At 40.3% G+C, this 27,094-nt stretch overlaps 1 protein-coding gene across 2 annotated transcripts; it reads left to right on the forward strand.

Annotated features, from left to right (window-relative positions):
• Nucleotides 1-1,215: 1,215 nt before the first annotated feature.
• Nucleotides 1,216-24,663, forward strand: znf800a (zinc finger protein 800a). Of its 2 annotated transcripts, none has more exons than XM_052120118.1 (6): nt 1,216-1,647; nt 7,687-7,834; nt 11,370-11,465; nt 11,750-11,893; nt 12,492-14,322; nt 23,577-24,663. In XM_052120118.1, coding segments are annotated over exons 2-6 (2,199 nt in total). In that variant the 5' UTR covers nt 1,216-1,647; nt 7,687-7,707; the 3' UTR covers nt 23,578-24,663. The 2 variants fall into 2 exon arrangements, with proteins under 2 accessions (XP_051976078.1, XP_051976077.1); XM_052120117.1 differs by lacking the exon at nt 1,216-1,647 and adding an exon at nt 2,004-2,210.
• The last annotated feature ends 2,431 nt before the right edge of the window (nt 24,664-27,094 follow it).

The following is a 27,094-nucleotide window of genomic DNA, read 5'->3' on the forward strand; positions in this document are numbered from 1 at the left end:
AATAGGTGTGGATGAGAAAGTCCTTTTTACTATAAATCGCCACTTTCACTTTTACGTTCTTCTTCTTTTGTTTTGGCGATTCACATTCTTTGTGCATATCGCCACCTGCTGGGCAGGAAGATAATTTATAGTAGAGGATTTAAATGTTTATCTATTTCTCACCCACACTTATAATGCTTCTGAAGATATGGATATAATGGCTGACATTATATGTGCTTTTTGTAGCTTCAAAGTTTGATCACCATTTACTTCCACTGTAAGGACCTAGAGAGCTGAGACATTCTTCTTAAAATTTTAAGAATCTTAACTAAATGAGAGAATTTTCATTTTTGGGTAAACTATACCTGCAAGGTAATAACTGCACTATTTACAGTGTATATTTAAAAGGGGACGTTTTTTTTATCAGACTGTATTGCTGAATGAGCCCCTAAATTAATTAATTTATTTTATCCCCTTTTCGCCCAATTTGGAATGCCCAATTCCCACTACTTAGTAGGTCCTCGTGGTGGCGTGGTTACTCACCTCAATCCGAGTGGCGAAGGACAAATCTCAGTTGCCTCTGCTTCTGAAAACGTCAATCTATGCATCTTATCACATTGTGTATGACACCGTGGAGACTCACAGCATGTGGAGGCTCATGCTACTCTCCGCGATCCACGCACAACTTACCCAAGCCCCTAAATCTTAATGAACTGTCCATGTTTTACAAAAACAATCATACAAATCGCAAACATCACTTTAACTTTTTTTTTTTTTTAGCAGAAATATTTTATTGGCAAAACGCTTTTATATGAACTAAACTTTTATATCACAAATCCACAAGTTAAAACACTGCCTTTCAGTTTTAACTTTGTGAAACAATTAAAAGGATTGAAACAAGTTAAATCCTCAGTCTGGACAAAAATAAAGTGCCTTGTTTTAGAAATGCGTAGGAAACAATAACTGCTTACATTAACAGTTCAATGACAGGAACAATGGCATGCTAATTGTGGTGGCAAGTTGTGAATGCATGCTCTGTTACAACATCCTTTCAGTGTTTTTACAATACTTAGGTTTACATGATTTTAACAGTACTTAAACAGAATTAAACCTTCCTTAATGCTGTTTAAAGTTGCAATCTTGCATGCCATAAATGTTTTTATTACTTATGAAAGCATTTTACTACTTACAAAAATACAATACAATATACATATGTCAGGCAAATATAGTGTGTATCATCATGGTATTTGGGGATTCCTGGAAAGTCTATTTAAAAAATATTTTTCTTAGGTTTAAGAGCTGTCTCCAGCGCCAAATACAGGAAAGGTTAAATTTACTTAAAATTCGATTTGTAATCAGTGCATTTGCAACGGCTTTGGGTGTGTAAAATTCAAACAAGCCGTGAATTTACGCTGTTGGTGGCACGGGTGGTGGGGGGTTCCGATGTAACGCACCAAACTGGCGACAACATTGGTTGCCACATTTTGGTGGTCTCGAACATCCATTGCACCTTTGCGCAACAGCCGCTTCTCCGCCGAGAGGTCCTCACCGTGCACAAAGGCAGCTTCCGACAGGGCAGCGTCAGCGCGAGCGGCGAGAGAAACACCCTCCGGACCGCGTCCAACCATCCGAACTTGAGTTCACCGCGTGAGTGTTGTTTTTGAAAAGGTAAGAACTCTTACGAAAACATCTTGCTGGGTTTTTTACCGTGAGTTGCCCACTTGGGCCCGGAATCGTGCAGCGGACCAGTGCCGTTTCGTATCCTGCCCGAGCGTGGTTGTTTTTAGCAGAAAATGGCGTCACCGTTCGTGCTGGCTTTGCAACCAGGGAAAACGCACTTGTTCCGCGCGCTTAAATTACAGTAAGAGTGCATTCGGACTCATCCCGACTGTCCGCATCGACAGAGCATGTCGACGGGCCTACTTGGGAGTGAATCTGGCACTTCATAACAAAATACAGAAGAGGAGAGGACGCGTAAAGGCGGAAGGGTCACCAGACCTGTGCGCCAAAGCTGCTTCGGGAAGATGGCACAGCGCCGCAAAGCGCAGCACTTTATCATTCGAACGTGTCCTGCAATCGCACAAGTCCTCTCGAGGGTGCTCGTTTTGTCACTGTATGCGCATACGCGCACATATTTTGCTGGTTAAATGTTCAGAAAGCACCGCAAGTCACTGGCAACGTCGTCTTTTGTATCAGGCGTCAGCCCGCCTTTACGCCGCACTCACTCCCGGGTAAGCATCAGTCCATGAGCTTGGGCTTCTTCTTATGCTGTTTCAAAGCTCCATTCTACACACGGGCTCTCCTTCTCCATCAAGTTAATCTGGCCCATTGTGGTCCGCAATAGAGGAGATTTGGCCTGACAATGTAACCGTGTAAAAGAGATTTACAGAATAATGGAGCGATGCAAATTGCCTCACGAAAACGCTAAATAGCCTGAATATCCGAAAAAACCCGCCGATATAACCCGCTCATGCATTTTGAAACAGTTTGGTCAAATGAACCGTGTATGCGCCACGACGTGTCTAAATTGCGCATAGGGGAGCACGCAAACGAAGAACCCTGTCCTTTCCAAAAGGGTTTCAAACGACCGAAATAGCCAGAAAGAATGTAAACATATAGTTTTCAGTATGATCTAATGGATAGTTTAGTATGCAGCCTCTCTTTAGCGTTCAGATGTCTCTCGTGAGCAACTGGACTTGGTGATGCTCGTGCTGCCATGGCTTCGTGCGTTCCCGCACACATGCATCCACAATCTTCCATCATCATAAGTCAGTGTGGCGTTGACGTGTGTGTGTGAACTGCATGTATATCCTCGTCATGCATAAGTTTCAGTGTGACAAATCTAAGCCAATTTATTGGCTGTCACTGCTAAACTTCGCTATCAACTTTCTGCTTTGTTTCCTAAATTTGGCCCACTCGACGTGTTTTGCATTGAATCTGATGTGAATTTGAGTTTCGACTGATAGTTATTTCCTCATTTTTGTTCAAAGGTTTCTTCTTCTTCTTACCTATATCCTACGTGAATGTATTATCCATAATATTGTGACCAAAAAGGATGTTTTTGTCGCGTGTGTGCTGGTGAGCCTTCCGCGAGCACACATTTCTAAGCAGAAGAGATCCGTCTTTAGAATAGCGTTATTTTAGGCATAGTTTTTATTAGAGATGGAAAAAGTTAATAAAATTACTTTGGCATGTTTTATCCCAAAGCATTGGGAGGGTTGGTACAGTTCGGGTGCCTATCATTTTAAATTATAATTTTTCCGGTCACGTGGCCTGTGTGTGTGTCTGATAATATTTTGTGCTGCTGTTGATTAATTTTAAGACGTTCTCGGTTGTAAAATAGTTACGAACTGAAGTTACGGTGCATGCACTGCTAGTGTTATTGTTTTTGAATGTCAAATTACGAATGGCTGCTTGTTCCGCTATCACTTCACAAGGGAGAGTCCACCCAGCTAGAGTCCACCCAGCTATATTGCCACCCTTAATACCAATCGTATCACGTTTATATCTGCCACAAGTCAAATTACGCTATTACAAAGCTTTATTGTGGCATTATAGTGCATGGTAATGTTCATTTGTGGCCACGAACACGTGCTCTCTCGTACACTCCTCGCGACTTCCTGCCTCGCCAGTGTTTAGACAAGCTACTGGCGGAGCAGTCAGGTGTAAATCCTTCACAATGACACCAGAACCGATTTAAGACATGTTTTATATGCTTCATTATGAGCATTTTAACTTTACAAACGAGTCATGCGACCTACATAACCATCCCATATAAAAACAATCGGTCCAAACTAAAGCACATCGATACAGCCTTGTCAAAATGACCATGGTAACCATAGTTTCCGCCAAAATATTAACCGCTACTTACATTTAAGACTGCAATTATTACACTTGTAGTTAATTTACTTAGTGTTTATGACCTCATATTGAGAGACAATGTGGAATATTTGTAACAATTTAGGCTATTTTATTACACCAGAAGGCTATTTAACTGGAAAAAGGTGATTCAAATTGGTGAAAAATTAAAACAAAGGTTGAAAAGTTACAGCAGCTAAAATATGCAATTTCCCATATACATTTTAAGCTAAAAATATATATTATTTTTTTAATTAAAAAAAAGTTAATGCCGATGTTATTTGCCAGCTACCCCAAATTACCATAAACATGTATGGGATCTCCATCTAACAGTTTAGGATTTATTTTGTCATTTAGTTTAATTTCTTTTTCTATAACAGTTATATCTTATGCTGCCTTCAAGTGGTGGAAGCTCGTTCGTCCGAGTCGAGTTCAGGCATTCATTACAACAACATGTCACGCTTTCATGTGGGAAACAAAATTCAGAAGAAGCCAAACTCAAAAAAAATACACAATGAACGATGTCAAAAGCTCTTTATCAGTTATACCAGTGAATAAACAAAAATGAATAAACTTCCATCATTTATTCACGACATACACAATTTAAAAATGCTTGGTATCTAACAAATTATTTTTATTTTTATTTTTTAAAACAAGCCACCAAAGGTAAGTCATTAGTTGACTCTCATATATAACATATTAATATTATTCAAATAAAGTACAGAAGTTGAAATTTTGTTGCAAAATCATTCGTTTCCATCCCCTTTCCTGTCGACACGCCCCTTCCAACATCCCATCTCGGCAACTCGTGTATCATCTAGAATTCTGAGTTTCTCACTCGTAAGTACGACTTCACTTGATTGTTCATGTGCTAGGAACCCGTAAGTACGATATTTCTGACTCCACCTGAAGGGCACATAATACCAAGTTACTATGGTTTTACTGTAGTAACGACAACTCTTGTAAGTTACTATGGTATTTGGGTGAACAGTATGGTACTTACCCAGATTGCAAACGTACATCTCAGAGATGTCTATTTTAGATCTTTTCATCTGGAAAGCATTAAAATCTAATTAACATCTGATAAACAGCTTAAAAAGATCAGATTTACACACATTCTAAATGATAAACATCTCAAATACATCTGAGGAATGTCTTATTGACATCCGAGACACACTTATTGACATATATCTTATAGACATATTGCAGATGAGCAAACAATGTGAAAATATATCTTCCAGATGTAAACACACACATCAAATAGATGTCTGGGTGATATATGTGTGGTATAGGGGTCGGTTTTTTTAGGGGCAGCAGATGCTAAAATAGATGCTAAAATTGAGTTTTAATTGAGCTAATCGCTGTATAGTTTTTACTTCCTACGGAATATTTTTTTTTTTTTTAGTTTTGTAAATTTATCAGTAATCTACATCTCAAAGCATAATTGCCGACATACACCGATCAGCCAAAACCAGTCAAAACCACCTGCCTAATATTGTGTAGGTCCCCCTTGTGCCGCCAAAACTGTGCCAACCCGCATCTCAGAATAGCATTCTGTGATGCTTTTATTCTCACCACAATTGTATGTGTTATCTGAGTTACCATAAACTTTGTCAATTCAAACCAGTCTGGCCATTCTCTGTTGACCTCTCTCATCAATAAGGCATTTCAGACCACAGAACTTTTTTCTGTTCGCTCGAAGTCCTCGTGGTGGCGTAGTGACGCCTCAATCCTGGTGGTGCAGGACAAATCTTAGTTGCCTCTGCGTCTGAGACCGTCAGTCCACATATCTTATCATGTGGCTCGCTGAACGCCTTACTGCGGAGACATAGTGCGTGTGGAGGCTTCACGGTATTCTCTGCGGCATCCACGCACAACAAACCACGCGCCCCACCGAGAGTGAGAACCACATTATAGCAACCACGAGGAGGTTACCCAATGTGACCCTACCAACCGGGCCAGTTTGGTTGCTTAGGAGTCCTTGCTGGGTTCACTCAGCACTCCCTGGATTCAATCTCGTGACTCTAGGGGTGGTAGTCAGCGCCTTTACTCGCTGAGCTACCCAGGCCCCCCTCACTGGATGTTTTTTTTTTTTGCACCATTCGGTAAATTCTAGATACTGTTGTGTGTGAAAACATCCCAGGAGATCAGCAGTTACAGAAATACTCAAACTAGCCCATCTGGCACCAACAATCATCCATGCGATTATCTAATCAGCCAATCGTGCAGCAGCCGTGCAATACATAAGATCACGCAGATACAGGTCAGGAGCTTCAGTTAATGTTCACATCAACCATCAGAATGGGGGAAAAAAAATGTGATCTCAGTGATTTCTACCGTGGCATGATTGTTGGTGCCTGACAGGATGGTTTAAGTATTTCTGTAACTTCCGATCTCCTGGAATTTTCCTGCACAACAGTCTCTAGAATTTACTCTGAATGGTGCCAAAAATAAAAAACATCCAGTTAGGGGCAGTTCTGTGGACAGAAATGCCTTGTTGATGAAAGAGGACAACAGAGAATGGCCAGACTGGTTCAAACTGACAAAGTCTATGATAACTTAGATAACATTTCTGTACAATTGTGGTGAGAAGTATAGCATCTCAGAATAACATTGTATAGAAACACAGTGTATAGAAACACTTTCTATACACCGATCAGCCACAAAACCACTTGCCTAATATTGTGTAGGTACCCCTTGTGCCGCCGTCAAATTAGCGCCAACCCACATCTCAGAATAACATTCTGAGATGCGGGTTGGCGCTAATTTGACGGCGGCACAAGGGGTACCTACACAATATTAGGCAAGTGGTATTGTGGCTGATCGGTGTATAGAAAGTGTTTATAAAAATGCCCCTAATCTCAGGGTCTCTATGCATACAACCTATCCCTGTCACATGGTCCTCAATACATGTATAAACCAAGTCTTCTAATCTGAAATGACATTGACAATTTATAATACCATATTGTCTGTTATTATAGTCATTTACAAGATGCATATAATTTTGTTTTATTTGTTCTTGTTCCTCTTTGCAGTAGCTTTTTAACATTAGTCAGTCAGTAAAATATATCAGTGAGTTCATTAGAGTTTAAAAGCTCTGTGATCAAGAATACTGTCTCGGTTCAGTATGCCATGTTGTCACACATCATTTTTCCCATAACTTATTGGCAATTATGATGTTTGTTTGATGCATGACAAACATTTCCATAATTTATATTGTTTTGTCCTTTTTAGTACCTAGATGTTATACCTCATCTTGACGTTTATTGAAAAGATTCCTTGGTAAATGGTGCGATGAAAGGGCTACATCATCACATGATTATCACACAACAGTAATGTCTCTTTGTTAAAACACTGTTGACTTATTAAAAAACGTAATTATAATTCTGTGCACCCAGTTGTCTTTTTTAAAAAATATATATATTTTAATGGTATAGTTCAAACAACAAGAACATTTTTGTCATCATTTACTCACCCTTATGTTGTTCCAAACCCATATGATTATTTTTTTTTAAACTTAAAGAGAGATATTAAGCCTCAGTCACTATTTACTTTTAATGCATTTTCTTCAAAACAATGAAAGTGAATAGTGATTGAGGCTGACATTCTGTAATTCCCCTTGTTCCATGTAGGAAAGAAAGTCTTACAGGAGTGGAACAACACCAGGGACATGTGACAAATGACAACAAATGACATTTTAGTGTGAACTATCACATCAATTTGTTTTTAGACTTACATAAAACTTGTTATTTTAAAGGGTTTTCTCTTATACAGTATATATTTATAATTTTAAAGCTAAAATATTCATAAGTACAAAAAAAAATGTTTCTTTTTGATTCATCTGTTTAGTTTGTAAAAGGGGCCTCTGAGATGGAGGTTACTAAGACTGAAGATCAAGGAAGCTTGACTAGTGACAAATGCTGCCAGACCGAGACACTTCAACACTGCTGTTGCCAAACAACAGAAGCCCCTCAAGAGCCTTGTGGCCAAAATCCAGGTAGGAACTCAATACCTTAAAATGATAATGGTTCAGATGGATTTTTATTTACTTTTATATTAGATGTGGTGCTGTTTTCACCTCTTGGTGATGTATGTGTTCACTACAAATTTATTACAAAGATCTATCAGTGTTGTTTGTTTTAAAGGCGATTTCTTGTGGCGAATTGGTTGTGAAATGTAGGACAATCTCACACCAGTGTGCCGACCACATTTTTCCATAATAATCAATGCTGGAATAAGATTACTTGCTCAGAAAGTTGTTAGTTGTGTCCTACGGTGTCGGTGATTTTAGCATCCTGGTGTTGTCTGCCTTTATAGTAGTTTTTGTCCATTAATTAAGACAAGCTGTGGTTTTGAAGCAGAGAGTGTCACGTATAGTATAAGATGCCAACAGATAAAAATGGGATGCAGGAGGATATTTTAATATTTGGATTAATACAAGTTAAACATAATTGACAACATTTGTGGTATAATATTGATTACCACAAAATGTATTTTGTCTTGCCCCTCCTTTCCTTTAAAAAAGCAAAAATCTGGGTTCCAGTGAGGCACTTACAATGGAAGTGAATGTGGCAAATTTGTTAACGTTTCTAAAGTACAGCTTCTAAGCTTTGAAATGCTACCTGTTTTGTGTTGGTCAAGACTGTAGTTATTCATATTTTTATTATTTAAAAATTCTCACGGGTTAAGGGAATATTCTGGGTTCAATTCAAGTTAAGCTCAATTGACAGCATTTGTGGCAAAATGTTGATTTCTACAAAAATGTATTTGGACTCGTCCCTCCTTTTCTTGAAAAAAAAAAGCATAAATCTGGGTTACAGTGAGACACTTACAATGAAAGTTAATGGGGCTAATCCGTAAACATTACTTTTACATTTATTCATTTGGCAGACACTTTTATCCAAATCGACTTACATTAAAATACTCTGTTTGAAAAGTATAGCCACAAGACATAAACATTATGCATGTTATGTTTTTAGTGTGATAAAGTCACTTACTAACCTTTTCTGTGTAAAGTTATAGACAATTTTACAACTTCATTGGCAATGACGATATAATGTCAACAAACCCTCATATTGCTGTAAAAATGTTGATTTAAACAACTTAACAGCTAAAATAATACATGAGTTTTAACAGAAGAATTTATTTATGTGCTTTTATAAAATTATAAGCTTCACATTTCTGCCTTTAAACTCTCCAAAAATTGGCCCCATTCACTTCCATTGTAAGTGCCTCACTGTAACTTACATTATTTTGTGTTAATTAACATTGTCACAAATGCTGTAGATTGAGCTTAATTTGGATTGAATACGGAATATAGTTTTAACCCTAAACCATATTCTTTAAGTAGATTACTGTTGTAAAGGGTCAGTGTGTGCTTAATGTAAAGGAACAGTGAGCCATTCTAGTAAGATTAGCCTACATGATTTAATGCATAATTATTGCTTAATTCTCATTATTTATACTGCATGTAACTGAGTTGATTTGTGGTGTAAACACAAGACATTTGAGTCTTTTCCAGGCAAATTAGTAAAATGCAAATTCTTAAATGCCAAAGATTCTAAATGAGGCAAGCAATGTCTACAGCTTAAATGTTTTTCTTCAGTTTACAAATAAATAAAATAATTGTATAAATCGGAGAACTCCTCAACTTTGAGAGGTTTCAGATGGTGTTTTATGATGACAGATGACAGTGTAACTTTATCTGCAGGAGATGGTAGATAAAGATGAATACCAGTTGATTCAAAGTTGGCTTATTTGGTTGACATTTGTGGAAAGAAAATAACAGGTTGAGGTCACTACTATCAAAGCACTGAAGAGCTGCCTTGTGGAACAGCAATAGAGTCTTTCAGGAGTCCAAAGGAAACATTTTGTGTTACAAACCAAAAGATAATTGTGTTTGTGGGGAAGTAGTCTACGATTTTGTTTGTCCTGACCTTAGTTCCCTCCAGTCTTTGTTTGACAGGTTTCTGAAAAATAAAAAACAAAAAAGTAATTCTAGATCTAGATGACAAAGTTCCTTAAAACATATACACTCAGCTTGCTTTCTTTGAAAGCCTAAACGCAAGAATATCACACAAACATTAGTCAGTGCTTCTATTCACCTGTGATTAATGTACAATTTTTTTTTTATTTCAATATCATTGCTTTTACATAATAATCTGACTTGTTTCTGAACATTTGCATGTAATGTAGTCAAAACCAATTATACAGAAATTATACAAGCATTGAATTTACTATTATTGCTATTACATATGGTCTGTGCATATGACAAAGATCCATTCTGCTGTCAAGCTAGTAAAGACACATGCAGGATTAAAATGACACATGGCTTTTACTCAAATTAAAATACAAATTAAAGAGAGGTGAAAGGGAAAATATTATCCGGAAAAGGTTGGGGTTATGAAGTAAATGGGATGTGAAACCAAAAGTGGGTGTGGTCATGTCCTGCTTTTTGATGAAGGGAGTGCATTTCAGTTTGGTGAGAATAGGGATTAGGAATTGGGTTTGGGGTGATTTTATAGGAGGTGGCACTTCTGTCTTGCTTGCAAATAAAATATATTAATTAGGTGCACATGGCGTAGTACTGCCTTCATTGTTAAGGCCCCAGTATACTCACAGCAAAGTTCTTGTTTGTTTCGCTCAGATTCAGAAGATGTTCTAAACAGCTGAGCAACAGTATACTGATTGTGAAGATTCAGACACCGGCCACATTGCTGTGACAAAAATGTGTTATCAAATACTTGCCTCATTCTTTGAGTAGAATTCACATGAGGTCACAAGTTTTAACCACTCGATGATTAATTAAAGTAATATGTAAGCAGTAGATAATATGTAACTTGTCACGTTTATATTCAGCGTTCATGGTGCTAATGTGCTAACATGCTATATGTGACCATAATATGCGACAATTACACCCTGCTATTGCGATTTATGATGACACTATTACTACTGCAAAGATGGGTGTATAAAAGTGATAATGGAAAGAAAACAGACAAAAGAATAAAGAAAAGAGTCATATCTCACTATGGGCAGATGTGTGAATGGCTTTTGGCTGCATGACACATGAATGAAGAAGCATATAAAACAACTGAGTGAATGGGCACTCAAAAGTACTTGAGTAAGTTTCTTTTGTAGACTAATTAAAGTCTACAAAAAAAAAACACGACATGTTCTTGGAAAATGTCTCTACTCAAACATTTGTTTAGATGTACTGTAGATAAGTTTGTACCATATAAGGCATAATACACCCACTTTATTTGTATTATATAGTACTTTGACTTTGTATGGGTAGCAAGTTTTTTCCCAGCAGATTTTTTTGAACCGCATTTTTACCATTTGTTGACCACAGTAGTCACACATCAAACTTAATAACTTATTGATAGTCAGTTTACATAGGCCAATCTATTAAATGCCTAAAATATAAACGTGTCCATGCACGTATATGACTAAAATGTACAGCGTTGCTTCTTGAAAATCTGTTTTTATCACCATATGATTCTAAAAATTGTATTTTGTGTTTTCTGTTTTAGTGCATTCAATTGAGCCTGGTGATCCACCACTGCTTCAACAGCAGCTCCAGACATCCAAGTCAGGAATTCATCAGATCATTGAGTGTTTTCGCACAGGTACATCCCAGAAGTTTGGTAGTTCAGTAAATACATTTTTTGTAAACCTTTTTTTTATTCACCAGCATTAAGTAATTTTTCTGTCCTTGTTTTGATAGTCATAGCCTATCAAAACATATTTTGATGTTTAAATATATAGCTATGTGGAACAGGATTTGGGACCAATGAGATTTATCTGTATTATAATCAATATACGTTTGCATTATACTGTTTTTTCCAAAAGTAACTATGTTCTCACTTCTCATTCCTTTCTGCTTGATTTAATTGTGTACTTGTTATTGCAGGTACCACTCAACTCAGACACATGCTGTTGAAAGAAGTTGACACCATATTTGAGTGCAGACTCTGTCGTAGTCTGTTTCGTGGTCTACCAAATTTGGTCACACACAAGGAGTTCTACTGCTTTTCCCGGCAACCAGAGTCAGATGGTTTGTACATCAATCTACTTCCCTTCTCTACCATGTATTATGTCAGTTTTGTTATTAATCCCTGGAGTGTGAAATTTCCTGCTGTTGCAGTCTGTTCTCAGTTGGACCCATGAATATAATAGTATTTACAATTAGTTGTACTAGAAGTCTTGTAGATTAAATGGCACAGATAGCTGCTTTTGAAACTAGCAGTTATCTGCAAAAATCAAGCTGATAGATTTTGTTTGCCATATCTGTTTTTGTGAGCTGGAAGCACAGATATTTCTACATAACACTCAGGTGTATATCAGGCTTGTTTATTGTTAAAAGTCCTGATTTATACACCAAATCTCCATATTTTTGTTGCGCAATAAACTGAATCTGGGATTTCATTCATTTTGGAATTGAATACACTCAAGGTTTGTGCCTGTCACTATGAGGAAAGGCTACACAATTTGTTGAACATTCAGTATATTAAAAACTATCGGCCGATTAATCGGTTATCAGCCTTTTCCACCACCTTAGTTATTGGTATTGGCAAAATCCAATATTGGTCGAATTGTTGAGTGTACCATGATTAAAAGATTGTAATACTTGATGATGTTATTACTTTCTGCAGAGCCCTCAGAAGGTGGGCAGTGCCAGGCCATCAAAGATCTTCTTCTAGCTATCTATCCACAGAAAGACAGAGAGGAGCATGTCATTCAGCTTGACGTCATTGAGACCAACCCCAATGCTGTGTTCCAGCATGTATCACCAGTGGATGTTCAGGACATACCCAATACCCCTACCACCCAAAGGGAAATCCCATTACCTGAGAAAAAAAACCGGCGCAAATCTATTTTGGCACCCAAAAAGGTCCAACAGTCAGATAATGATGACGATATGGAAACCGAATCAGAAGAGCCACCTCCTCAAGAAGGTCCAAGCTCTGAAGAGCCAGCAATGCTTGAACAGGGAGAAGCAGAGGAAGATGAAGAGGAGGGTGCCACCACTGAGATAAAGGAGATGAGGATCTCTTGCTGCCTTTGCGGCAAAGACTTTGGCTCCAGGCGCAGCGTACGCCGGCATTGCCGCAAAATGCACTGGCAGAGGCTGGAGGAGTTGCGCAAATATACTGAGACACGCACAGTTCCCATTAGCTTGCTGTCTGTCGTGAAGGACAAACGTCCTGTAGACCCGCCACCATCTCCTGGGAAAAGCTGCCCAGTGTGCAAAAAGTCCTTTGCGACCAAAGCTAATGTCCGACGGCACTTTGACGAGGTCCATCGCGGCTTGAAGCGTGACTCGATCACGCCAGACATCGCCACAAGACCTGGCCAGCCTCTTTTACTCGATGCTCCTCCTCCGTCGCCACCGAAACCTCCAAGCTCTCCTCAGAAGCAAGAGCAGAGACAAATCAACCTGACGAATTGCCGCTGCCAGCTGTGCAAAAGGAAGTACAGCTCCCAGTTGATGCTTCGTAGGCATATGCGCATTGTCCACAAGATACACGTGCTAGAAAACGGCACTGTCACCAGCTCCGTCCTCTCGAAACTAAAGGCTAAAACAAAGCATGAGGAAAAAGATAAGGTTAGCGTGAAAAAAAACTCTCTCTCCTCTTTCAAAGACCGTAAGAAGAGTGCCTTATCAAAGACAAAAAAGACAAAAGCCACAGGGGACAATGGAGACCACAGTGTGGGTTTTGACTTCAAGAGGATCTACTGCTGGTTGTGTAAACGTCAGTTCAGCACTGGGCAGAACCTGAAAAAGCACATTTCTGAGCTGCACACAGATGGGAGTGACAGCATCTACATCAAGTTCTACCGCTGCCCCATGTGCAGGTATGAGTCGCGTCGCAAGCGTGATGTCATTCGCCATATTACTGTGGTTCACAAAAAGTCATCTCGCTATTTGGCCAAGGTCATGCCAGCTTTGGAGAACCAGGCAGTGAAGAAGCCAGCCGAGGCAGTCTTAAGCAACACAACGAAGAAAACAAATTCAAAAGACGACGGTAGCGGGACGCATACCACAGAGAACAGTTACAAGCAAGAACCACCAGAATCCCCCAACGTTCGTGAACAAGATCCTCTTCCCAAAACAAAGAAACAAGAATCCTCAACATCCCCCAACACTCGAAAGCATTCTGCTCTTACATTGCTTAACACAGAAAAACATGATTCTCCACTTACCCCAAACTCATGTAGACAAGAAAAGAACCTTCCAGAGTCCAAGAACCCTCATGTCACTCGTAGTCATAATATTACCAAGGGGCCGCCCATCACCAGGAGCCAAGAGACTTGCAGTGAGGTTAGGGTAACGAAAAACTTTTCCCTCCATGCGTGTGATATGTGTGGCCGGGCGTTTGCCAAAAAGGTCTACCTCGAGACACACAGACGGAGACATAGGACCGCCATCACAAGTGGGGACAAACTTCAAGGAAGAAGCACTCGATCAAAGGCCCTTATTTGGTAGGTTGCTGCTCTTTGTTTAATTTGAGACACGTGCTATGCCATTCAACAAGTATACCTCGTTTTTCCTTGTGTCGCTCCATATTGTCAGCAGACTATTGCTCTAGCTTTTGAAAGTCTACTTTTTTGATTTTGAGACCATATGTATGCATTCAACGCATGCACAAAAAAAACTGCTGAATTTTGCTTCACGCGCACTATGTGTGAGAAGTACTGGGACATGCAAAACCGAAGTGTACTTTGGCCTGCATATATCACTATTATTTTTGCTCATATTTAGCATTAAACCCTAAGTATCTCATACTCACATTTGTGCTGTGGACATGAATAATACCTCAAACCAAATATGTGGCTTTTTGAGGAGAGATTTGCTGTTACTATTCTGAATGATCAAGCAACTCCCCCTAGCAATATCTGAGTTATTCTCATGAAACCTGTAAAACATGTCCTGGTCATACTGAACATAGTCATATTTTGAATTCTTTCAAAAAAAAAATGTGATATATATTTTTTAGAGAAATTATAATATGCATAAAGTAAATTAAGACTAGATTTTTTTTTTGGAGGACATTTAAGTAAATTTTACCCCCCAATTCTTATTACCGTATTGTGTGGTCCTTTTACTATAAAAATTTTTTTCAGTAATGATTTTCATCACCGTAATAGTCATTCCCCATCTGTCGCTCACTTCGACATTATGTCTAAGAAGCGACACTAGAGGTCTCTCTTGAGCACTGAATATACCTATGATCTATGAAAAAAGGCCAATGAGAAGTTGGCAGACAGAATTTGCATGTCCCCCCCGGATATACGGGTATAAAGGCGGGGAAATACGTCTGTTTCATTCAGAAAGTTTCTTCGGAGCCGATAGTCATGTATGCAGCGAGCTGCGAGTCACACACCTGTTCCTCTTACCTCTGAGCGATCTGCTGTTGGATCTACTGCGCACTTCAGCGGCTTCTCCTTCTCTGTTTGCCCCTCTCTGTTGCAGTTTGCCCCGGGCGCTTCGACAGCGCAAACTAAAAGAGTGTTTGATAAAAGAGTAATTTTCCTCTAAAAGAGCAATACACAGCGGCGTTGAACGTCTTTTTCAGGACGTGTCTTTATAAAGGTGCCTTTCCGCCCCTGTGTAGTTCCTGGATGCGGTAGAGTGCTCTCCGCTTCAGACGGCCACAGGCGCTGTCTCGTGTGTCTGGGCCGCGATCACACCGAGGCAGCGTTTGATGATGGTTCATGTTCTCACTGTGAGAACATGACCATGGCAACGTTACGGTTGTGGCTTTCCTTCAACAGAAGGTACGGCACTCCAGCCGTCCCCCGCGTCGCTCCTTCTTCCCACGGGATTGAGGACGACGCGGCTGGCAATGGAGGCGATCTGGGGATGGCACCGGGCTCGGTTTCACCGGGTACACCCTCGTGAACCACCCGCCCCCCAGCATGCTCGTTGACTTCCGTCCAGGCTCGAGGCAACAGCGCCTCACAGCCAGCCTGCCTATCCTCTGGAGACCCCCGAGCTGGATGAGTCCGGCATCCGGCGCGGATGACTCATCTGGGCTGCCACCTTCGGGCCAGCACGCCCAGGCTGAGGCTGACGCCCAGATGTCCGACATGTTTGCCCGGGCCTCCGCCAGCGTGGGGCTGGACTGAAACCCTCCATCCTCACCACAGCCGTAACGGCTGGATGATTGGTTCCTTGGGTCTGCGCGCCGCTCACAGCCACGCATCATGCATCTTCCCGGAGGTGCATGATGAGCTGATGACTGCATGGAGAGCACCCTCTCCACTCGTCACAAAGCCCCTCGCTCATCCGCTCTCACTACCCTCGACGGCGGACCGGCCCATGGGTACAAGGCGATTCCCCAGGTGGATAGTGCGGTTGCAATCCACTTATGCCCCGAGAACGCTGCCACCTGGCGGGGTCGCCCTGTGCTCCCCTCCAAGGCTTGTAGGACAACGTCATCATTGGCTGCCAAAGCCTACAGCGCCAGGCCAAGGCACTCAAAGATCTGCATGAGGGTAGTCCTGATCCCGACGTGCTACAGGAACTGCGCTCAGCGACCGACCTCACCCTCAGGGCCACGAAGGCCACAGTGAAGTCACTCAGGCAAGCGATGGCCACACTTGTGGTTCAGGAACGTCATCTGTGGCTGAACTTGGTCGAGATGCGCGAGACGTACAAGACACCCTTCCTCGATGCCCCTGTCTCCCAGTTCGGCCCCTTCGGCGACACCGTCGAGGACTTCGTCCAGCAGTTCTCCGCGGTGAAAAAGCAGACGGAGGCCATTTCACACATCCTACCCCGCCACAAACCTGCCGCCACGAGCCAAGCCCTGTCTGCTTGCCGAGGGAATCCTCCTACTGCTAAAAAACTCACAGCTCCGCCTCAACCTGGGCCTAGCTCTCAGCCCCTGCGTCGAGCGCCCCGCAGGAAGTGCACGCCCCCCGTCTCACGGACCCCCTCGAGGACCTGGAAGGCTCCCAGGCGCTCCTGAGACGATCGACCCAGAGACCAAGACGTTCGCTCCGGAGCTGGTAAGCAGACCACTCCGTCCCCGGAGGACCGGGAGGAGAATCCTTGTTTGAATTTATTTAATTTTCCGCAACCCCTCGGGGCTGCAGTACCCACATTCTCAATAAAAAAGTGTACTGACGAGTGTAGAGGACGCCTCCTTCGGACCTCCTCCTCAGTCACTAACCCGCCCCTGCCGGGTGTGCGGAGCAAGGTAAGTGCTTTGAGTCTTTTCTCAGCACCAGAACCTCGGGACGCACCTTTGCCTCCCGACGCCGTACTACCTGCTCCGCCCCGCCAGGTACGTCAAAAATAATCGGCCCATTAGTGCCACTAGCATGGAGCTCATAGAAGTGGACGCCCCCCCCCCACCCCACCCCCCTTCGGGGGCATCCGCTTCACCGCAGTACACGATGAACATGCCAAATCCCTGCACGCGGAAATCACGACCCTCTTACTCAAAGACGCGATAGAGCCTGTCCCTCCAACCGAGATGATGAAGGGTTTCTACAGCCCTTACTTCAACGTACCCTAGAAAGGCGGTGGCTTACGACCGATCTTGGACTTGCAAGTTTTCAACCGGGCTTTGCACAAACTCCCGTTCAAAATGCTCACTCAAAAACACATCTTAACTTGCGTCCGGCATCTAGATTGGTTCGCAGTGGTAGACCTGAAGGACGCGTACTTCCACGTCTCAATATTGCCTAGACATCGACCCTTTCTATGGTTTGCATTCGACGGCCAGGCATATCAGTACAAGGTCCTCCCCTTCGGCATGTCCCTGTCCCCTCGTGTCTTTACGAAGGTCGCAGAGGCAGCCCTTGCCCCGCTCCGAGAAGCCGGCATTCTGGCTGGCTCATCCTGGCCCACTCCCGAGAGTTACTATGCGCCCACAGGGACCAGGTGCTCAGGCTCCTCAGCCGCATAGGGCTTCATGTTAACTGGGAAAAGAGCAAGCTCGCCCCGGTTCAGAGCATCTCTTTTCTCGGCATGGAGTTAGACTCAGTCTCAATGTCAGTGCGCCTCACCAACGAGCTGTCAGTACTGGTATGCCTCGCCGCCTTCAGGTCAGGCACTGCGGTCCCTTTAAAACTTTTCCAGAGGCTTTCCAGAGGCTCCTGGGGCATATGGCCTCCTCCACGGCAGGACATGTAAATTCTGTCTGCCAGCTTCTCATTGGCCTTTTTTTATAGATCAGAGGTATATTTGGCACTCAAGAGAGACCCCTAGTTTTGCTTCTTTGACACAACGTCTCATTCCCTCCATCAGGGAATGGAGGTTACATTCGTAACCTAGACATTTGTTTTGTGTTTTACAAGATACAGTTGTATAATGACCTTTCAGTTTAAAATCTGTGAAAACTGTAAAAAATCTTAATAGCCCTAAAAATAGGCTTCATTTTCTTTATGCAATATATCATTTCTTATTTGTTTCTTTTGATTTTTGACTTAGGTGAGGGCCTTTTGATATGGACCAGTAAGTAAGCAACTAGGACGGCCTGACTAAAGATTTTCCTAGTCTACTTGTAGTCATTAGTTTAAGCCATTAGTAGACTAGTCACATGTTTATGATATTAAGTTAATTACTTAAATATATTTTTTGGGGGGGTGTCAGAAAATGGTTTGAGTTCCTGGGCTGAGAGAGAATGTTATAAGTAACATTGCTAACACTGTTCTACATTACAGAGAAATACTAAACCGTAATAATGAGCCTTTAAAAAATTATTTTTACAAGCGCACTTTTGAAGTGAGCCGCAGTGACACCGGCAAAAGTGGTAATGATTCTGCATGTGTTGGAAAAACCAGCAAGGAGACTGTCTGAACGTTTTGTTAATTTATGGAGAGAAATGCACATTAGGTATGTGCCAACAGACGATGATCTCGGGGATCGACGATGGTCAGTGTGATCGCCAGTAGCTGATGCTTTTGACCATGTCAAGATTATATTTGGCTAATTTTCCCATGTATTAAATTATTATAATTGTTATTATTATTAGGCTATTATTATTATCAAATTAATATTACAAATAATTTGCCCGTAGACACAGACACATGCTTAATGAAACGTACTTTATTATATTATTAAAGGGTTAGTTCACCCAAAAATTTTAATTATCCCATAATTTACTCACCCTCAAGCAATCCTAGGTGTATATGACTTTCTTATATCAGCCAAACACAATCAGAGTTATATTAAAAAGTATCCTGGCTCTTCCAAGCTTTATAATGGGAGTGAATGGTACCTTAGATTTTGAAGCCCAAAAAAACGCATCCATCCATCAAAAAAGTAATCCATACGGCTCCAGGGGGTTAATAAAGGGCCTTCTGAAGAGAAGCGATGTGTTTTTGTAAGACAAATATCCATATTTATAACTTAATAAACAATAATCACTGGCTTCCGGTAACAGCCGTCCGCACGTTCACAAGAGAGTCGAGTTCCGGCGTTTGACGTAGGCGTAGCATAAGCTCCAGTGAGAAGTGATGGGCATTCCGGCTCTTTTTAGTGAGCCAGCTCATTTGGCTCAGCTCAACATAAAAGAGCCAGCTCTTTTAGCTCCAAAACGGTTCTTTAAAAAAAATATGTTTTGTATTTTTTCAAGACAAACAATTTTTGATAGTTTAACTATGATTGGTGTTAAAATAATTCTAATTAAATTATTAGGGTTCACAGTTCGCATATGCCGGTGTAGGTTGTGCATAGAACCGGCTTTATATTATATTTTGTTTTGGCATATTCTACACTGTGCTCTAACATTGTCTACATTATTCAAATGCATCCTGATGCTACTGTGTTTCCAACAAATTTTCCACTTTCCAGCTGTTGTTTTCACAGCTGTCCTTCCTCTCTCTCCTCATCTGCTCTCTCTCCTTGGCTGCTCTCTCTCCTCGGCTGCTAAGTGTGTGACTGTGTCTGTGAGTGAGTGGGCTCCGCCCTCCCTCACACATCTTTGGTTCATTGGTTGACACTGTGTGTCTGATTGACCGGAACAACAGGTGAGGCTGTTATGGGGCTTTTCCACTGCACGGTACGACTTGACTCTGCTCGCTTTTTGGGGGTTTTCCTCTGTGGATAGTACCTGGTACCTGTTACTTTTTTTAGTACCACCTCAGTCGAGGTTCTAAGCGATTGGTCGGGGAGAATTGTCACTACCAGCTTCACTGGATTTGTGACACGGGACATCAACCCCCTAGTTTTAAAGTTAGCTGCAGCGATAGCAGTATCATTTGTTCACGTGACTTTCGAATTGTAAAAAGAAATTGCTGTGCACAAAACCATGCCGTGGTCAGTAATTAAGGTGCAGACGTTCCTCTCGTAGGGACGAACGAAACGACGCAAAACGAAAAGTCTTTCAGGAAGTGTCTCAGCTATTGGCTGCACATGGCTACAACCGGAGCTACCAACAGTGTAGGGAAAAGTTAAAAAAAAAACTTAAAAGTGACTACAGAACCATCAAGGAAAAGTGGACGCTATCTTGACCGACGAGCAATGGGAGGGAGAGTGCCCTGGACTCAGCCACGGCTGGAGTCCACAATGGAGGATGGTAAATTGTTATGTTAACTCTATACTCGGCTTGAAAGCTTCACTTTATTTAGTTGACCGACTACTGGAAAGCTTCTTTCTAAAACAACCAGACCAATTTAAATGTTACACTTGTGTAAAATCACCATGCAACAACTGCTTCATGCAGCACAATGAGCTAGTAGCTAACAGCTAGTGGTCGTGTTGATGATGATATCAAGGCAGTAGAGGTGGCGCAAATATGATGATCAGCCTATAATTCCACCCACGTTGAGGTGGCACTAAACAGCAGTGGAAAAGCAAGCTCAGAAATGTAAAGCGAGTAGAGTCGAATCGAACCGTAAAGTGCAGTGGAAAAATGTCATTAGTCTGAGCAGACAGTCAGAACGAATGTGTGTGCACTTGAGCATTTAGGGACATTTGATATTAATAATCAAAAGATTTAAATTAATAGAATTTAAATCTTTTGATTATTAATATCAAACCTCCCATCACTACTGGTGAGAATTGAGGAACACGGAAGCGTGTGTTGTTTGCAACAAAGGAAAACAGCGAAAAGAAGTGAGTTGTTTTAGCTATACTGTAGATTTGTATTTGTCTTAAAATGGTGCAATCGTGCATCTACATTTTCCTTTAAAAATGTTCGTTGTTGTCTTCTAATTCGTGACCAGCATTTTGTTTGGCTCTATCCTTTGCGCTTTCACGTTCGTTACTTCTCACCGGAGCTTACACTACACCTACGTCATATGCCAGAACACGACTCTCTTTTGAATGCGCGGATGGCCGTTACCTGAAGCCAGTGATTATAGTTTATAAAGTTATTAAAAGGATGTTTTCTTACAAAAATGCATCACTTCACTTCAGAAGGCCTTTATTAACCCCCTGCAGCCATATGGATTACTTTTTTGATGGATGGATGCGTTTTTTGGACTTCGAAATCAAAGGTACCATTCACTCCTATTATAAAGCTGGGAAGAGCCAGGATATTTTATAACTCTGATTGTGTTTGGCTGAAAGGAGAAAGTCATATACACCTAGGATGGCTTGGGGGTCAGTAAATTATGGGATCATTTTCATTTTTGGGTGAAATAACCCTTTAAGAACAACACACATTTTACTTGCACTTTTTTCCAGTTTCATTTGAATTTTTTGTTATAATAAGTTAAGTTTGAAATCAAGGTGTCTTGCTTTATTTTGTAGGCTTATCCCTAACCCTGCTTAACGAAAATTACGCCATAGTACCACCTAGCATCCAACCAGTGGTTTGTCAGTTTCCTGTTGAGGTTTTTTTTTGACCAACCAATCACAAATCGAAAATAAGGTGGGGTGTATATAAGGTGGCTCCAAAAATCTACTATTGTTTTTTCTCAATCATGTCACCCTTAACTGAGTGAAATTTTGTGTTGTTATGACAAAGCAATCAAAAGTTATAGCATTACAAAAATAATTGATCTTAGTGTTCAAAAACATATCCAAGTATCCAAAAGCCTCTCCAAACAAATTTCATAAATACAACAATGACTAAAGGTTTGCCTAGCATGCAGACATGATTTTAGTAATGAGATTTCACTGAATGAATTTCATTGAGTCTCTGTCATAAACTTGGCGCAATCTCCTGGTAGCCATGTTTAATTAGAGTGATTTATTTAGTAGTTTATTTGATGGAAATGGACAGTCGATGACCGCCCCAGAATTAGCTACAGAGCTACATTTCATCTTTACATTTCATCTGTAGTTATCACATTACTGTTTGCCCAAATATGGAGGACTATCACCACTGGTTGGAGCAGTCAGAACCCAATCTGATTGGTTTAGTGTTCTATGATGCTACAACATTTCCTATGATGTCATCTGATTCAGGAAAGCTACGTGTTTGTAGCCAGATAGCAAGATGCTGTGTGCACATCGTGGTTTGTGAGGGTTATCTAATGATCTATGCATACGATTATGTTGTTTGTGGGCTTGCTTTAAAGATAATCACCTCCACATAATGGTATGTGATATTTTATGTTCTATTTATTATAGTTATTTACTATAGTTATTAGCAAAAACGCGGCATATGAGCAACACCTGTTCACATCAAACATGTATGCCAAAGACATATACTTTGCTATTACTCGCTATATTTTTGTCAGTGAGTAAAAAAATAGGCTGGTTGTATTTCCAGTGAGATTTGACACATGGTTATTTGATCAGTTTGATGTTTATATAATATTATGATTACCATAATATGTACTGTGCAAAATTATTAATAAATTACCAAAACTTCGGTACACTTCTGATTTGTTTGCAAATTTCAAAGCACTTGTTCTGTGCTGGTCACAATGCCTACATGCATTGTAAAGTAAAGCTTCTTATCTTTGAAATGATACCTATTTTGTGTTGGTCAAGACTGTAGTTATTGATATATATATATATATATATATATATATATATATATATATATAATTTTTAATTTTTTTATTCTCGTTGGTTAAGGGAATATTCTGGGACAGCATTTGTGGCAAAAAGTTGATAACCACAAAAATGTATTTGGACTCGTCCCTCCTTTTCTAAAAAAAGAGCAAAAATCTGGGTTCAAGTGAGGCACTTACAATGGAAGTTAATGGGGCCAATCTATAAGAATACCATTAGAATACTCTGTTTCAAAAGTATAGCCACAAGAAGTAAACATTATTCATAATAACATGATTTTAGTGTGATAAAATCACTTACCTTATTTGTGGAAAGTTTTATCCAATATTGCCACTTCGTGGTTAAGACGACAAAACCGCTGGTAAACCTAATAATCTGGTAAATGGCGTAACACTCATTTACACATGCTAACACGGATAATGTTTATGTCCTGTGGCTATTCTTTGAAACAGTGAATATTTTAATGTTTATGGATCGGTCCCCATTCACTTCCATGGTAAGTGCCTCACCAAAAACATGAGGCACTGTCGAAATATGTCGAAATTATTATTATTTTTTTTTTTTTTTTTGTGGTAATCAACATTATGCCCCAAATGCTGACAATTAACTTACTGAACCGGAACATTCCTTTCACATCTATACCTATAGAAAGTATGTGCTCACCATTTTTCATTTAAATCAATCCTGTAATTGACTTTTAATGACACTATTTTATATTAATTGCACGTATCAGCATTTTGTTTTGTCTTCAATAAAGAAAGACAAAAATCTTTGATTCTCTCTCACTTACCTTTTCTTTTTGTCTCTTTAGACTGTTGTTTCTCTGAATACGTAGCACATTTGCACTGGATTCCATGGATAGGTTTGTCTCCATGTGAAAGAAGAGGAGGTGAAATGGACAGGCTTAAGGGTTAGTACGCAGAGGATGTCCTTTGCATAAAGGGGTTGTTTTAAATGAGAATGAACTGCACCAAAAAGGTCCTTCCAGGTTTGTACTCTGGAGGGCGCTGTTACAAAAGTAATTTTCTCCACCCTCCAATATGAGATTTATCTTCAGTTGATGTTCAAAATCAGTTGTTATGACTGACATTAAGTTATTATTGGGGTTGACAACTTGTTAAACATCTTTAACAACTTTTAAAATGAATTTGAATTAACTTGTATACTGATTATACCACAGTTTTTTTCATTCTCTCAGACAGTCTAAAAAACAAAACGAATGTTTCATAAATGAGCTCAGTTGTTCCAGTGTAAATGGTGTGGCTTTGTACAACTTCCTTGAAATGTACAGCATGTCTAACTAATGTTAAATATTATTTAGTTAATGTAACTGCTTCATATTTTTCTGCCTGGCGATCACTTGTCTAATCAACTTTGGATTGAAATGCTGCTACTTCATTAGTAATGTTTGAAATGTACTCTTGTATTTCTTCTACCCTTTAATTCAAAGCCTACATATTAAGCTGTTCAGGATGTGTCTTAATTTAGAACAAAGATTTTCTTTTCATGTTTCTATAAACAGATAAAACTTTGTGTTATTCTTCACTTAAAGGTTGCAACTGTGACTGAAAAGAAATAGAATTCTACTGTATTTGTTTAGTTTTGTAGCCTACTATTAACTATAGCTAACCAGAAAATAAGTTTCAAGTTTCAGTAGATGGCTCTCATCTTTGCTTTCATGAACTAATAGTTAAAATGAAGTAACTGGCTTTGAAGCAAGTACAATTTCTTTTATTTGGAGTGCATGCGGAATGCTTTACACACTTTGCTTATGTGTACAAGCGCTTGTTTTGAAATGCCAAAACCTAGATCCACTCTGAAGGCGCACACTCCTTTTTATTTGCAAAAGTATATACTTGCTTGCAGTAGGATGATTTTTTTTGTTCAAATAAACATAATACAATATATGTTGTCTAAGTTTTTCTTTTAAACTCTTATTCCACAATAAATACGTAACTAAAATATTTACAATATTTTGGGTGTGATTATATCAGTTACATTAAGAACTGTAATTTGCTCCTGGCAGATACAAACATTTGAGATGCTGAAGAGAGGAGCAATGAGTGCGTCAGTCAAATGTTTGTGAAAAATACTGAAAAGGTGGTCTCTGTAAATACACTGAAAAAAGGGAAAAGCACCTCTGTTGAAAATACTACACAAGTACACTTGAAATCAACTTAATATATTTATGTTTGAGATGAGAACATTATTATATTGCATTATATTATTATAAGTCATTCAGGATTCAGACTTCTAACGGATGGTGTTCACTCAGCGTGATTTTTACTGCTTGATTAACTTACTGTATTAAAAATGAGCTAATGCAACACAATTCTTTAGCATTTTTTTATTTTCATTGTGTACAATACAGTTGTGTTGGGACTTTGTAGAAAATATTTGTGGCATTAGTGTATTGCTAAAACTGGGCAGGTGATTTCCAGTTACCATCATGCTTTGCCAGGGACTGGATTGGAAGAGTACATTTTAAAAATAAGTGTTATTTTAATTTATTTATATGCTAAATCAAACAAGTAGGAGGCTTGTTAATGTCTAATGTTCTGTTATGTTTGGATTCAGAGGAGTTTCTGTCATGCTGAAGTTTTCTGGAGGTTTCCATTGTGGAGAAGAGTGGAGCTAATGGTTAGGTCAAGGTTTGGTACATTACTGAAAAAATCAGTATGTTTTTCTTTTTTCATAAAGCTAATATGAATGGTTCATCAGAATAATGATAGGTGGACTGTGGGAAGACAACAAGCCGTTGGAGAGCAATGTTCTGCTGGGAAAACCCTGGGTCCAACCATTTATGTGGACATTAATTTAGACGTGTCACCTACCTAAACGCTGTTTTGACGTCACACAGATGACCATCATATATATATACACTCACCTAAAGGATTATTAGGAACACCTGTTCAATTTCTCATTAATGCAATTATCTAATCAACCAATCACATGGCAGTTGCTTCAATGCATTTAGGGGTGTGGTCCTGGTCAAGACAATCTCCTGAACTCCAAACTGAATGTCAGAATGGGAAAGAAAGGTGATTTAAGCAATTTTTAGCGTGGCATGGTTGTTGGTGCCAGACAGGCCTGTCTGAGTATTTCACAATCTGCTCAGTTACTGGGATTTTCACGCACAACCATTTCTAGAGTTTACAAAGAATGGTGGGAAAAGGGAAAAACATCCAGTATGCAGCAGTCCTGTGGGCGAAAATGCCTTGTTGATGCTAGAGGTCAGAGGAGAATGGGCCGACTGATTCAAGCTGATAGAAGAGCAACTTTGACTGAAATAACCACTCGTTACAACCAAGGTATGCAGCAAAGCATTTGTGAAGCCACAACACACACAACCTTGAGGCGGATAGGCTACAACAGCAGAAGACCCCACCGGGTACCACTCATCTCCACTACAAATAGGAAAAAGAGGCTACAATTTGCAAGAGCTCACCAAAATTGGACAGTTGAAGACTGGAAAAATGTTGCCTGGTCTGATGAGTCTCGATTTCTGTTGAGACATTCAGATGGTAGAGTCAGAATTTGGCGTAAACAGAATGAGAACATGGATCCATCATGCCTTGTTACCACTGTGCAGGCTGGTGGTGGTGGTGTAATGGTGTGGGGGATGTTTTCTTGGCACACTTTAGGACCCTTAGTGCCAATTGGGCATCGTTTAAATGCCACGGCCTACCTGAGCATTGTTTCTGACCATGTCCATCCCTTTATGGCCACCATGTACCCATCCTCTGATGGCTACTTCCAGCTGGATAATGCAACCATGTCAAAAAACTCGAATAATTTCAAATTGGTTTCTTTAACATGACAATGAGTTCACTGTACTAAAATGGCCCCCACAGTCACCAGATCTCAACCCAATAGAGCATCTTTGGGATGTGGTGGAACGGGAGCTTCGTGCCCTGGATGTGCATCCCACAAATCTCCATCAACTGCAAGATGCTATCCTATCAATATGGGCCAACATTTCTAAAGAATGCTTTCAGCACCTTGTTGAATCAATGCCACGTAGAATTAAGGCAGTTCTGAAGGCGAAAGGGGGTCAAACACAGTATTAGTATGGTGTTCCTAATAATCCTTTAGGTGAGTGTATATAGGCGTATATGTATATATCAGTGGTGGGCCGTGCATTATATGCGGGTTTGCGTCACTCAAGGCCAGCCAGAAGCGGCTAAAAGGCCTCTGGGACATATCCTAAAGATCACACGAGAACAAATAAATCTATCTGATTGGCTGATGAATCTGACAATCTGACTTTAGTTGCTCATTCATTTGCACTGTTGTGGGAATCTGTGGAAATTCACGTGCTGCTTCTGC

This window comes from Xyrauchen texanus, chromosome 46, assembly GCF_025860055.1.
Source record: "Xyrauchen texanus isolate HMW12.3.18 chromosome 46, RBS_HiC_50CHRs, whole genome shotgun sequence".
In the NCBI taxonomy this organism is placed as follows: domain Eukaryota; kingdom Metazoa; phylum Chordata; class Actinopteri; order Cypriniformes; family Catostomidae; genus Xyrauchen; species Xyrauchen texanus.

Bases quoted from the DNA above. Each gene is read 5' to 3' on its own strand.
- znf800a (XM_052120117.1), top strand. From the start codon at position 2,127: ATGTTCAGAAAGCACCGCAAGTCACTGGCAACGTCGTCTTTTGTATCA. The intron at 2,211-7,686 runs GTAAGCATCAGT...TCATCTGTTTAG, and splicing joins TACGCCGCACTCACTCCCGG to TTTGTAAAAGGGGCCTCTGA. The intron at 7,835-11,369 runs GTAGGAACTCAA...TTTCTGTTTTAG, and splicing joins GCCTTGTGGCCAAAATCCAG to TGCATTCAATTGAGCCTGGT.